The 13514-nt window shown below is 39.9% G+C and overlaps 1 protein-coding gene across 2 annotated transcripts in view; it reads right to left on the bottom strand.

Annotated features, from left to right (window-relative positions):
- Positions 1-13514, bottom strand: part of PDE11A (phosphodiesterase 11A) — a 375452-nt gene that overhangs the window by 159519 nt on the left and 202419 nt on the right. For both annotated transcript variants that reach the window (XR_009256998.1, XM_058712978.1), the window contains exons 7-9: positions 10941-11016; positions 7900-7967; positions 7066-7158 (exon numbers count right to left, since the gene is read on the bottom strand). Coding sequence is in view for 1 of the 2 variants with exons in the window: in XM_058712978.1 (XP_058568961.1) it covers positions 7066-7158; positions 7900-7967; positions 10941-11016 (237 nt within the window). In the remaining variant the exon portion in view is untranslated. The remainder of the gene's footprint in view (positions 1-7065; positions 7159-7899; positions 7968-10940; positions 11017-13514) is intronic.

The raw sequence follows: 13514 nt of genomic DNA, 5'->3' as shown, positions 1-13514 counted from the left end.
CCTATGTTTATAGCAGTACTCTCAACAATAGCCAAATTATGGAAAGAGCCTAAATGTCCATCAACTGATGAATGGATAAAGAAATTGTGGTTTATATACACAATAGAATACTACGTGGCAATGAGAAAGAATGAAATATGGCCTTTTGTAGCAATGTGGATGGAGCTGGAGAGTGTGATGCTAAGTGAAATAAGCCATACAGAGAAAGACAGATACCATATGTTTTCACTCTTATGTGGATCCTGAGAAACTTAACAGAAACCCATGGGGGAGGGGAAGGAAAAAAAAAAAAAGAGGTTAGAGTGGGAGAGAGCCAAAGCATAAGAGACTCTTAAAAACTGAGAACAAACTGAGAGTTGATGGGGGGTGGGAGGGAGGGGAGGGTGGGTGATGGGTATTGAGGAGGGCACCTTTTGGGATGAGCACTGGGTGTTGTATGGAAACCAATTTGACAATAAATTTCATATATTGGAAAAAAAATTCTAAAGGTTAGTGGGCAGGAAGAGAGGGCTGCTTCATGCAACCTAATGGTCCAACACATGTGGCTGTCCAGGGGCCAAATGATCTGTGAAAGATGCACAGGCTTAAAAAGACTCAGATCAGGAAGCAATGAGTGGATGAACAAAATATGGTATATTCTTACAGTGGAATATTATTCAGTCCTAAAAAAAATAAGGAAATTCTGACACAAACTACAACATGAATGACCCTTGAAGACATTATGGTAAGTGAAATAAGTCAGTCACAAAAGGACAAATACTGTCCTTACATGATACGGATTCCACTTACATGAGGTATGTAGAGGAGTCAAGTTCATAGCCATAAAGTGGAATAGTGGCTGCCAAGGGCTAGAGAGGGGAATGAGGAGTTAGTGTCTCATGGGCACAGAGTTTTCGTTTGGGAGGATGAAACCGTTCCAGAGATGGGTGGTGGTGATGATTGTTCAACATTGTGAATGTTATTTAGTGCCACTGAACTGTACACTTAAAAATGGTAAATTTTATGTTGCGTTTATTTGACCACAATAAATAAAAGAGAAAAATGTGGGCCACCAGAAGCCAGGGCCCGAGAGACAATTATAACCTGTCAGTCAGGAGAGGTAAACCCACATCAGGGACTGACAATGGGAGATTTCTAGGCTCCAGAATTCTCTGAAGAATTTATGAAAGCAACTCACAATTAAAAAAATGTTGGTGCTTGACACAGAGGGCCTTGAAACCAGGTTAGAGTATGAGTTTGCTCTTTATCCTACTTCCATCTTGCTCTCTACACCTGTCTTGGGGAGGAGGTAAAGTGAAGAAGAGCAAGGAAGCTCACTATGACCTTCTCCTGATCATAGCTTCTAATCTCAGGAAAAGAGAGGAGCTTGGAGGCTATTTAACACCTGAGTGTGTCACAAGAGCCATGTAACATACCAGAGAGTTCATCCAAGAGTAGGGAAGTTTGATTCCAGAGAGTAGGTCTAAAGGAAGAGGGATGAAAAATAATGGAGTGACATTCTGTTGGCATCCTGAGTCTAGCTGTGTCAATCACCCAGTTAGAGAAAATTTTCCCCTTGGAGCTTAGGAGATTACGCACGGTAGAATCATGTCTTTCACTTCTCTCTTTTTTCCTTATCTTCAGGAAGCCAGGTTGGCTCCTTAATCATCATCAAAAGAAATACCTGAGGGGAGATGATACCTTGGAAGAGATCCCCCCTAAAATAAGTAAACAGAAAAGATTGGTCCTCATGACCTATAAAGGAGAAAGGGAATACAGAGGTGTGCTATGCAAGTCTGTGGTGAGCAAGACTGCCAATAAGGTGACTGCCACCTTTTCCATCACAGCCTAAGCTTTTCCCTTTTGAAAAGCTGACACGGCAGCCCAGAAACATTATTTGTGGCTGTAAGCATTCACTTATTCAATATACTTTTGGTTTTATAGGTAAACCACTGAAAGGAATAAAGAATAGATAGCAGAGCATAGATAGCATGTTCTAGCAGAGGAAAACATACAAAGTCACAATTAACGATAACATAGGATGAAGTCAGGAGCAAGTAAGCATGGGATTAGAAGATTTATAGAAAAGATTACATTTAAGGTGAGCTTTGAATGACAGAAACAACTTTGAGGGGAGGCAGCATAATTGGAACAGAGAATAACTGAAGCAGGGAAGGTGTTAGAGATCAGATGGCAGAGAAGCAGGTGGCTGATCTGTAGACTACGATGTAGGTGAGTTTGTAAGTAGCACAGAATGCTCTGAAAAGAGAAATGAGAGCTGGGGGCAGGAAGATAGTTTGATATGAAATTTCAAAGGGCCCCGAGGGCCAGGAAGTTGGTACTCTGATAGATAATAGGGGAATAATTTAGGATCCATGAGTGGGTGAGTGATGCAATCTGAAATACGCTTTAGGAAGAACAGACAGGTGGGTATTACGATTGTTCCGTCAAGAGGTAAGGAAGCCCTTAAGTAGGATGGCTGCTATGGCTATTGGAAAGGAGGAAATGGATGGGAGAGGCTTTGGGGAGGTAGAATAAATGGGGCTTGACTTCTGACTACATATGCCCTTTCTACACCCTCTGTCTGACCCTCATCCCTTTCCTCATCTGGTCATAGAGGGGTATTAGGTGTCCCTTAATACACTGACTTATATTTTCCGGAAAATTTCTCATCAGTATCCAGCAAGGCTTCATTTGCAATATCTATGAAAGACACCCCAAAGGACAATTCTTGGTGTGCAAAATGAAGAAGTAATATTCTGATTTCCATTCATGTTGTATTTGCTCTGTATTCTGGAATTTCAGGTGAAGTTTCCCTCTTTTATCATGGGATTCTTACACTCAGAAAATGTGAACATACATTAGTATACTTCCCGTGAAGCTCTTGGCACTCAGACAGAATGGAAATCAGGATAAAACAATTAAAGTTATGAAAAATGATAGTAAATTCCCCTCTTTGTTCCATTATTCAGCTTTAAGAGCATCTCAGCTCTCTAAGAGTCATCGAGTATTAGTTTTATATATTTAGGAAACAGACTTTTAAATAGAATTACATAACTAAATTACAAGAACTTAAGAAAAGCAATAATCAAAATAATAGTGCTTTATAATTCAATTGTTAAACAAAATCCAGACAATGTATTAGTCACTTCATTTTTTAAAGGCCAAAAAAGTAGAAAGCATATCATATGTTTATATTTTTATTTTTCACCATTTGTGGATTAGGTTAAAATGAGCTGAAGTTGCCAGTATGTGGCAATGGGGAAGAGACCCCATAGCATGGGAGGTCTTCTGGGGAGGCTTTGCCCTTGGGGATGTACAGCTTTTGAAGACCTGCATAGCTATTTTTAACCTGGGAAATTCTGTATTTACAGTGCCTGGTCTTTTCTATAGAAACATATAGGGCAGTGGGAAGCAGAGGCAAGCAGTAGGGGCAAGGAGTAGGGGGCAATGGCGAGCAGTGGCTCACTGCAGCCCAGCAGCTATAGCTCCAATGCTGCTGGGATGCTCAGTGGTGGAACACAGGATGTGCCCAGGATCTGGGAAACTGGGGATCTGTCTTCAGCTCAAACTTTAAGCAGGAAACGATCTTCCCCATAAAAGGGGCAAAAAATTACACCTCCTCCCCAGCCCCTCAATCAGAACAGTTTTATAAGCAATTCTTGGGCAGAGCATTCAGAACTCAGTGCAGATTAAGGGCAGCAAGCGCTCTGATTAATAGAACAGCCAGCTTTTATTAAGTGCTAACTGTAACTAAACACTCTCTAAATACTTTTCCTGCAACTGTTTTATCACTCTGTTAAAACACCTTTCTTACCAAACCCATCTAACACGTGCAACAACTGAGATTGCGGAGTTAAGTAGCTTCCCTAAGATCCACAGCTACTGAACACAGATTCAGTCCTAACTAGACTGATCAGACAAATGTAAAAGACAAGGCTCTAAATCTTTTCCTCGAATTGCCTTTCGCTCAGATAAAGCCAGCAGCCTCCTGCAGGGGATACTGATACACAGCAAGGTGTGCCTTAGAAGTGCACTTCCTGTGAACCCTGGACACTTCGGCAAGCATCCGTAAGACGTAAACTTCCCAGAGAACAGGGGAAATACTTCCAGAGAATGCACCAAGGTAGTATTTTTATTAAAAATGCCTGAGAGAAAGGGTTCTTAAAAGACAAGAGAATGCTGTGCTATCTCTCAAGAGTCTCCTGAACACACAGGAAAAAAATGTATTCACATTACCTCTCCAGGCCATGAAATATGTGTGCTCGCTTTCTGGGGAGGGAAAGCCTTCTGGGGTGGTTATTGTCACTGGGGGCTGTGGGATGGATTACTTCCCTTCACTCTTGTTGCCAGCTGAAAAAAACACACTGCAAAAAGATTACGGGGATGGTAAAGCTACACTTAGACAAAGATCTTATGCAAGATCAAGCAGAAAACGACCTGAAGAGAGTAAGTAAAAATGAGACAACACGAGTGGAAGAGGAGCCTGCCCAGATCCAAGTGAGGAATCTTCCCTTAGCCACAATGGAAAAAAAGGGGAAGGTCACCCCACGTTCTTGGGGAGAAGGAGGAGATGATATAAGGATAGCACTGTGTGTGGTTCTGTCCCCTCTGGTTAGTGTGTCCTCTCTCTCTCTCTCTCTCTCTCTCTCTGTCCTCTGTTATTGTTGCTGTTGTTATCATCATCATCATCATTACTTTACCTTAAAACATTTGTTGGATCATTTACATTCCTATCAAGTAGCTTAAATCCTTTATTGGAATAGGCTGGTTATAAATACATACTTTTAATAGAAATATGCACCTTAAATTATATTATTCACATGCATCTATAATATTTATAAATACATAAATTTTAAAAATATATAATCATTCAGAAGCTAATGTATACTATAGTATAAGAAGATCTCACTCCTGAGTTTGGGTTTAGTAGTTCTCATCAAGTCATTTTTTGTCTTTGTAAAGCCCTGAGATAAGAAATCCTTCCAGATATTCTTGCATATACATTCCTGGATGAGGGAGTGGGGTGGATGCCACCCGATCATTAGAGATGGGAATGTGGTATCTGGTGGGGTAGGGGTTGAGTGGAGCAGGGAGGGAGGAAACCAAGATGGCAACACCAGAATTCTGATCGGGAAAGCACACAGAACATGTGAGTCCACACATACAAGCAACTTCTGAAAGGGTGAGACTACCACAATACTTGGGCTGGAAATTTGGGAGTGTCAGTAATAATTTTTGTACGTCAGGGCAGAAGGTATCAGAGTGGTCTATGAACCCAAACAAGCAATTCATGGGTGAGGACACTGTGGCTGTATTAGAATTTTCTAGGTCGAGGACTAGCGGTGGTGCCAGTCAGAGAGTGGCCTCTCCTTGGTGAATGGCAATTTCTGCTTCAGTCCACTGATTCCACCCCCTTCCCAACAGGATGGAGACCCACCAGGAGGTGGGCGAGGAGTGCGTATGTGGGTATATATGAGACGCTCTGTATGGGTGAAGTCCAACACGACAACATGAAGTAGAGTTTGTGTGGGACTAGTGTATAGTGTGTCCTTTTTTACAGATGCAGAAACTAAAGTTTTTAAAGAAACAAAAGCTGAGTGAGGCAACCCTGTGGAGGTCAAAATTTGAAGATGGTGCAGTCATGACAACATTTGCTGTTCCAAATCCCTGTCCTTTGTTCTTTCTCACAATCTATGGTGATTTCTCAGTAATAAACACATTACTGCAAGTAATAATACAGCAATTCTTGTCATTACTGTAATTTTGTTGATGGAGTATTAAAATCTTCTCTTATATTATCTCATTTAATTCTCACACTTGAGGTAGGTGACGGAGTCAGGATGTGAAAATACTTCTGCACATAGACCTAATGGTCTATTAGTGATTCTTATTCATTGCATGTCCACAGTTCATTTACTTATTAATTCATCCTGGAAGTATTATTTTTATTCCTTGTTGTAAAGATATTACATATAAACAAAGCAGGACTCCGAGGGAGAGCCAAAAAAAAAAAAAAATCCTTTTCGTTGGGCAGGGGAATCTCTTTCTTCCATCCTTTCTTTCCTCTTTCTGTCTCTTCCTCCCTTCCTCCATCCATCCCCAAACCATTTAATAAAAGCATTCTCTGTGCTAAGTGCCCTGCTAGGCACTAGGGAATAAGATTATAAAAAAGATAAAATCCCTGTGCTTCCAGGGTTCATGGTCTAATTAAGGGTAGAAAAGTATATCAGTAAATAACTGATTTTAGGTCTTTTAAATCTTAAATCAGAGTACTTCAGGTACCACTGTGTTGCTTACTTATCCTCTCCCTCGGTTTTATCTTTCTACCAATATCTCACTTGTTACACAGAATACTTTGAAGACTGTACATGTATTATATTATCATGTTCTAGATAATGTCACATATCATTGATATTTTATCTGCCCTAGTTAAGAAGTATTTCACAGATAGAAAAAAGAATCTTTGATAATGGCTATAGACCAGAAGTTGGGACAATAGGTCTTGGGTCAAAACAAGGAGATTCAGGGGAGAGCACTATAGTCTTAGAACCTAGTCTGAGAGGAGATGCAGGTCAGGCCTGGGAAACAGGTCGGAGCTCTTGGTGGGATGTACACATGTGTAGTGGGGGAGCTAGATAATGCCCAGAGTAGCCTGTCCCCACCTGGGTCACATGTCTTTGTAGTGAAGTTTTCTTCTGTGGTATGAGAAGTTGTGCATTTCCAGACTATCTATACATATTCAAAATAAGTTCATAACGCATTTAACATCCTGACAATTTATTTTTTGGATCATCCCTTTTAATAAACCTAACACATAAAATCTGTATCTAACTGTACAACGTATATGGATGGCCTTCAAGGAATCTGTGCACTTCCTAAAATTGCATGCAAAATTGTGAGCATATGAGCATTGTTAAGAGTGGGTCTGGCTTTCATCAGAGCCAAACCCATGACTCTAGAATAATTAAAGCCCAATGAATAGGTAATTAAAAATTGAGAAATTAAGGCCCATAATAAGGGCTTTTTTTCTCTCATAAAATTAGGGCTTTTTAGCATGTGATTTGGACATAAATACTGACTTACATCAAGAGCCACAGACTGTTTGGCCCAGGACTTCTTCACTTGATCGTACATAATTGTGTTGTTGATGCCAAGGCCACAGAAGATGACAAAAGCCTAGGAAAGAGAAAGCCCACTAATTAAAAACTGCAATAACTCACTGGCATAATCTAATATGAAAGCAGGCACTCATCAGAAATGGGTCTGAAAATATAATTTTATTGTACACAGAGGTAGGCCTTGGGGAAATATGCACATTAAAATTCTTAATTACTATTGTCATGTAACAGCTTTATAGCTCACATTGCACATGAGAAAAAATTGTTAATTTCATGTCATTGTGGAAAAAATGACTTTGTAAATTTAAAAACATACTTACAGTCTTACCAAATGTGTTCTTAATTCATTTAGATTGTGGACTGATTTTAGTAATTCCATTCCATTTAACTAAAGCAACCTCTTTTTAGTGGCTAGGGTATAAAATATTTTGATGAGGAAACCAAGTGACAATACCCATGAGGTAAATGTGAAAAGGAAGGAAGGTAGATTTAGAACCAGTTAGTAAAGAAGCTGTGAGATGTTCTTGGCTAGAGAAAAATAATCGTGGGGGTTTCTTGTTGGTTATTTGTTGGTGCAAAGTTTATAGGAAGCCTATTCCAGGCCAACCTTTCCAGGTAGAGGGCAGATGGGAATAAATGGAAGCTTGAAAACCCAAGGAAGGTGATGGCCATACAGTCGGCAGAGCTGGCTCAAGGTCTCACGACTATACATAAACGCTTGACAAATTTTGGCAAGCTGCTACCAGGAGACTATAGGTGACTCAGCTATAACCTTTGGTTCACAAATTTATTTTCTTACCTCAAAAAGTCGTTGATCTGCGTCATCAAAAGCTTTCCCATCAAGTCTATTTAACACCTGAGCCACTCCTGTGGGAAGAGTTTGGTTTATGCGGTCAGTTTCAGCACTGCTCACCGTGTTACCACAATATAATAAGCCCCGGCTGACTCCATACCTCCCCTAGGTAACTTCAGACACTCAGTTTAATCTCTGGTCTCCCTAGTGCCTGCTGTCTTTAGGAGAGGGGATCTGAGGTACACAGCAATTCAGTCGATCTTCAAGGTTATGATATCCAAACTGGCTCACAGTGAAGCCTAAAGCTCTACCAGGCATCAGTCTGAATCCTTGAAAATGTTTTTCGAGATGACTGTGCACAATCACTCTGATCTATCGGACATATATATACACATAGACATACACATACATGCAATTAGATACGTAATTGAGCTTAACTGTGTAAATACACATGTGTGTGCATGTATATATATAATTTTTTTTATTTTTTCAATCCCCTGGAACACAGTGCTTGAGTGAGGCAGTGTGGCATAGTGATTAAGAACATGGGCTCTGGTGTCACACTGTCTCAGCTCACATTTCAACTCCATCACAGCTGTTACCTTAAACAAGTTACCTAACTTTTTTAGCACTAAAATTCCTCATCTGTAAAGTGGGAATTAAAACGTTAACTATCTCAGAGGGTTAGGAAGATTAAATGAGATAATGTTTGGGGGCGCCTGGGTGGGCTCAGTCAATGAAGCATCTGACTTCAGCTCAGGTCATGATCTCACGGTTTGTGGGTTCAGGCCCCTCATCAGGTTCCCTGCTGACAGCGTGGAACCTGCTTGGGATTCTCTCCCTCTCTCTCTGTCACTCTTGACTCGTGCTTTCTCTCTCTCTTAAAATAAATAAATAAACTTTAAAGAAAAAAATAAATGAGATAATGTTGGAATGTTTTAAAGTGAACATTAAAGAAGTTGGGAATTAGGACACTGTCAATCTTCAAAGCAAGGTTAGTTCTGCTTCTGCTACCAATGGGGTACATACAGTTCTAACAAACTTAATTTATGTACACTTCCTCTTTCCAAAGTTCATTTCCAGCACTGTGCCAGATGTCTCAAAACATACAGCTCTAACCAGAAAAACTGAACAATCTTGAAAAACATTCCCCTGTGTCCCCATTTAGTACAAACAAAAAAATAGCTATAATTCTAAAGCATGGTTGTGTTTTTTAAAATACCTAACTTCTCACTAGGGAGGTAAGTCATCATATGCTAGAAGACATATGTAATGAAACACAAATCTTTTAGCATGTAGTAGGCAAACTGCAGTCTTAGTTTTGAAAGCATAACAGATGTTTACCGTTACGAATGAAAGCTATGGGGCAACTGGGTGGCTTAGTGGTTAAATGTCTGACTCTCGATTTTGGCTCAGATCATGATCTCTCCTGGTTCGTGAGTTCAAGCCCTGAGTTGGGCTCTGTGCTGTCAGCTCAGAGCCTGCCTGGGATTTTCTCTCTCCTACTCTTTCTGTCCCTTCCCCACTTGCCACCCCTCCTCAAAATAAATGAAAAATAAAAATAAAAGTTAAAAAGAAAGGAATGAAAAGCTAGGATTAGATTTGAGATTGCCATTGGACACTAATCTTAGAATATTCTGTGTTCATTAATATATCAATATTTTTCTATAAATTAAGCAAATGGATGAAAAAATTCTGTTATGGCTCAAGTCTTGACAATACTGACAGAATACTAAGTTCTTGATAAGCAGCAGTGCCTTTCAGTTTAACAGGCAATGTCAGGGGGAAGCGAAGAGAGGCAAATAGATGCACTAGTACCTAGTCCCCTAGGAAAAAAATCATGTTTTAATTGTGTTTCAATAATTTTAACTAATTCCTTCACTCTTTATGACTTCTCTAACCACTGACTTCTTCCTTAGGTTTGATACTTTCCTGACTGAGGTTTTGAGGGGAGGGAAAGAAGAACAGGAGGTAGAGAAAACGTAGAAGCTCCTTTGGACCAAAGTTCCATATTCCGGGTCAAGTACAGCCTATTTTATTTAAAAAAAAAAAATTTTTTTAACCTTTATTTTTTTGAGACAGAGAGAGACAGAGCATGAACGGGGGAGGGGCAGAGAGAGAGGGAGACACAGAATCGGAAGCAGGCTCCGGGCTCTGAGCCATCAGCCCAGAGTCTGACGCGGGGCTCGAACTCACAGACCTCGAGATCATGACCTGAGCTGAAGTCGGCCGCTTAACCGACTGAGCCACCCAGGCGCCCCCAGCCTATTTTAGAATCATCCAAACAGAAAGATTCATGCTCAGTATATGTCTAATAATACATGTTTTGGGGGTGCCTGGGTGGCCCTGTCAGTTGAACATTTGACTTCGGCTCAGGTCATGATCTTGCCATAGATGAGTTCGAGCCCTGGGTCAGGCTCTGTGCTGACAGCTCAGATTCTGGAGCCTGCTTTAGATTCTGTGTCTTCCTCTCTCTCTGACCCTCCCCTGCTTGCATTCTGTCTCTCTCTCAAAAATAAATAAACATTAAAAAATTTTAAAAAAAATACATGTTCTTTTTCCTTTGCACGTACTCTGTGTGTAAAAGCATAGATGTAAACATAAAGATGTAATGGAAAGTCTGTATAGGAGTTAGGAGCCCTGACTTTTAATCTCTACCCTGCTACCGACTCCCTCTGCGATTTTATTCTGGCCTTTGCATGATACCCCCACTTCAATTTCTACAAGGTAAGATAAGAAAGTCCTATTAGTTGATTTCTGATATCTCCTCCAACTTCAAAATTATTGGTCCTTGGTTAAAAGAATAAATATTTGTTCATTGTTCGGATTAATGTTGATTCACCAGGAGTCTGCACTTATGAGATTAAACAAAAGAATGAAACATAGGCTGACGAGTCCTGGACATAAAAGAGGGGAGCAGGTATCAATTCTTGGTCTTTTCAGTAAGATCAAGTGTAAGAGGGGCGAGCAGGTAAAAAAGATAAGGTATATTTTAATGTAAATTTGTCTTTATAAAAGAAGTTTGAACTACTTAGGTAATGTCTTACCAATTATTTGGTGGTTGCTATTCCAAATAGGGACACAGAGAACAGATCTTATGTGAAACCCAGATATCTGGTCAGCCTAGGATATAAGAAAATAGTTAATTAAAATTAAGCAACATTTACCCATTTCTGACTTACAGCTTACCACTCTTTATAATAGACATTTTAAGATCACTTTTAAAAAGATACATTATAATCTATTTTTTAATGCATACACTCACCTGTCTCTTAATTTAAAACATCACTATGAACATCCTAAGGGGATCAAGTCCCTACCAAATATGAATCAACCAAATGACCCCATGTCAACACCACCTCCCCCAATCCCTGCAGCCACAGAGAACTGGGTGTACAACTCTTGATCATGATCATACTACCAGACAAAAATTCTGGCAACTGTTTCTGCCCTGAGTATAAAGCATTTTAATTAAACCAGTGGTCAATGGGCACATCTGTTAGTAAAAGTGTTTTGAGCCTATAATGCTGCCATATGTATAATTAGTTTTAATACTCTATATTTTTAACATCACTAATTTACTACGTATAAAATAATATACAAAAAATTGAAGTTGCAAAAATATACAATAAATGTAGAGGTTCAGAGATCTTCTTTCCTCTAGAAGGCTGTCAGATGACATATTTAAAATATGAAGGTATAGTAACCAGGATCAACAAACATCATTCAGTAAAAGCTCCATGTAATATTAAAACTGATGGTCCACATCTGAACTGTTAGATAAGAGCTACTAAAAACTGACAGAGCATTGGTGAGTTCATATGACCTTGAGTTCTATTGAGAAAGGTCATCCTGCCATCCCAGTACTATAGGAAAAACAATAAGATATCAAGGTTTTAGATCATGACTATTGGGGTAAAAAGGTACTGTAATATTTTAAAACATTGTAGCACTTAAGAGCTACACATTTAAAACATTTGAAATTGGGAGTTAATTTACACACCTAAATTTTATGTTTGGATTGTTTTGGTTTTCCTCTGAGAAAATAATCTTCCAGATGTCTTCTATTCTTGATACCAATATGTAAGTTTCTTTTTTTAAAGTACTTTTTTTGTTTTGTTTTGTTTTGTTTTGTTCAAGAAATCTTCCTCTGCTCCTAGACCATGAAGATATTCTCCTATTCTTTTCCTAGAATCTTTATAGTTTTAACTTTCACATTTAGATCTGCAGTCAAACTGGAAATGATTCTCGAGAATAGTGTGAGCTAAGAGTCAAGATTCTTCAAGTATCTATTTATCTACCACCTCCTATGCACCAGATACATTGCTGGTGTGGATATAAAAATGAAGTTGAGGATATAAAAATGAAGTTAAACAGTTGCTTGAGGAACTCACAATGTAGAGTGAAGACAGAAATAGTTAAGATAAAATAAGCATCCAAGTAACGAATGTTCGGAACACTATAGAAAAACCAGCAACTGACTCTGTTTAGAGAAATCAAGAGCAGCTTTAGACCCTTACAAGTGAGTCTTCAGTGACAGGGATGACAGTGACGATGATGAGCTAACATTTACTGGGTGTTTGCTTCATGTCCGGCACCCTATTCGGCACCTTCTCGTGCATTATCTCATTTACTTATTAAAACAACCTTACAGGTAGGTACTGTTAACATCCTCCCTTTCAGATAAGACTCTGATATCTGCCTTGAAACTGGAGAGACTGGTTCAAAGGAAATTAGACAATAACAAATACATCCATCAAAGTTACCCTCCAAAAGAAACAAAGTGGTTTTCCTCCTCTCCCTGAGGCTAACAGTCTGAATTACAGCGATGCTAGTGAGCAGGAGGAGATTGAAGTCGATTTTCCAGGTCTAGGAGGTATAAGCTACAGACTTGGACTGGCCAGAGCAGCACTGGAATGTGTGGGTCTGTTTTGCTGACGGACACACAACTGTCAGGTGTCCTGAACCGGTGCTGAGAAGGAGGCACGATTGCTCTGCCAGCTCTGGGACCACCATGGCCCCACTCTAACCCTTCCTAGGAGATCTGAAGCAGCTGAGGAGAGAGGTCATGGTGCAAGAAGACAAGGAACATGCAGTGAGTGAAAGAAACCAGGACAGAGACGGCTTGAGAGGCTGGTGAGGAGAAAAACAAACCCTAGGCTGTTTGCCAGTGAAATAAGCAAGAATTCTGTTTACCAAAAATTATTGTAGTTCCCCAAAAGAAGTTTTTATTCTGGGGAGCTGAGAGTATGTGTTCTCCCATCCCTCCTGAGGATAGCATGGAAGTCTCTGGTTTGAGTAAGAGTGGCTGGAGTCCCTTGATGTGGGGAATACAGGAAGTTTGAATGAGATGATCCTGAGTTCAAGTTATAATTGAGATGGCAGGGGAGAGGGCGGTTAGGGACTCATCCTGATGTCATCAGCCTCTGGTTCTAATTGATTGAGTAAAATCACCAGGGAAGAACTTGTTCAAGGAAGACACAAAAGGGCTGAAAACTGGGACATGATATTTTGGGCAGAAACATGAACACAGGGTCAGTGACAGGGAGGAAAAAGAACTCCAAAGCTCATACTCTTAACCTCCATGCTTTGTAGCATTTCTAACGTGTGAATACATTGCT

Source organism: Neofelis nebulosa, chromosome 2 (genome assembly GCF_028018385.1).
Source record: "Neofelis nebulosa isolate mNeoNeb1 chromosome 2, mNeoNeb1.pri, whole genome shotgun sequence".
Taxonomy (NCBI): Eukaryota; Metazoa; Chordata; class Mammalia; order Carnivora; family Felidae; genus Neofelis; species Neofelis nebulosa.
This window is presented reverse-complemented; position numbering and strand designations above follow the sequence as displayed.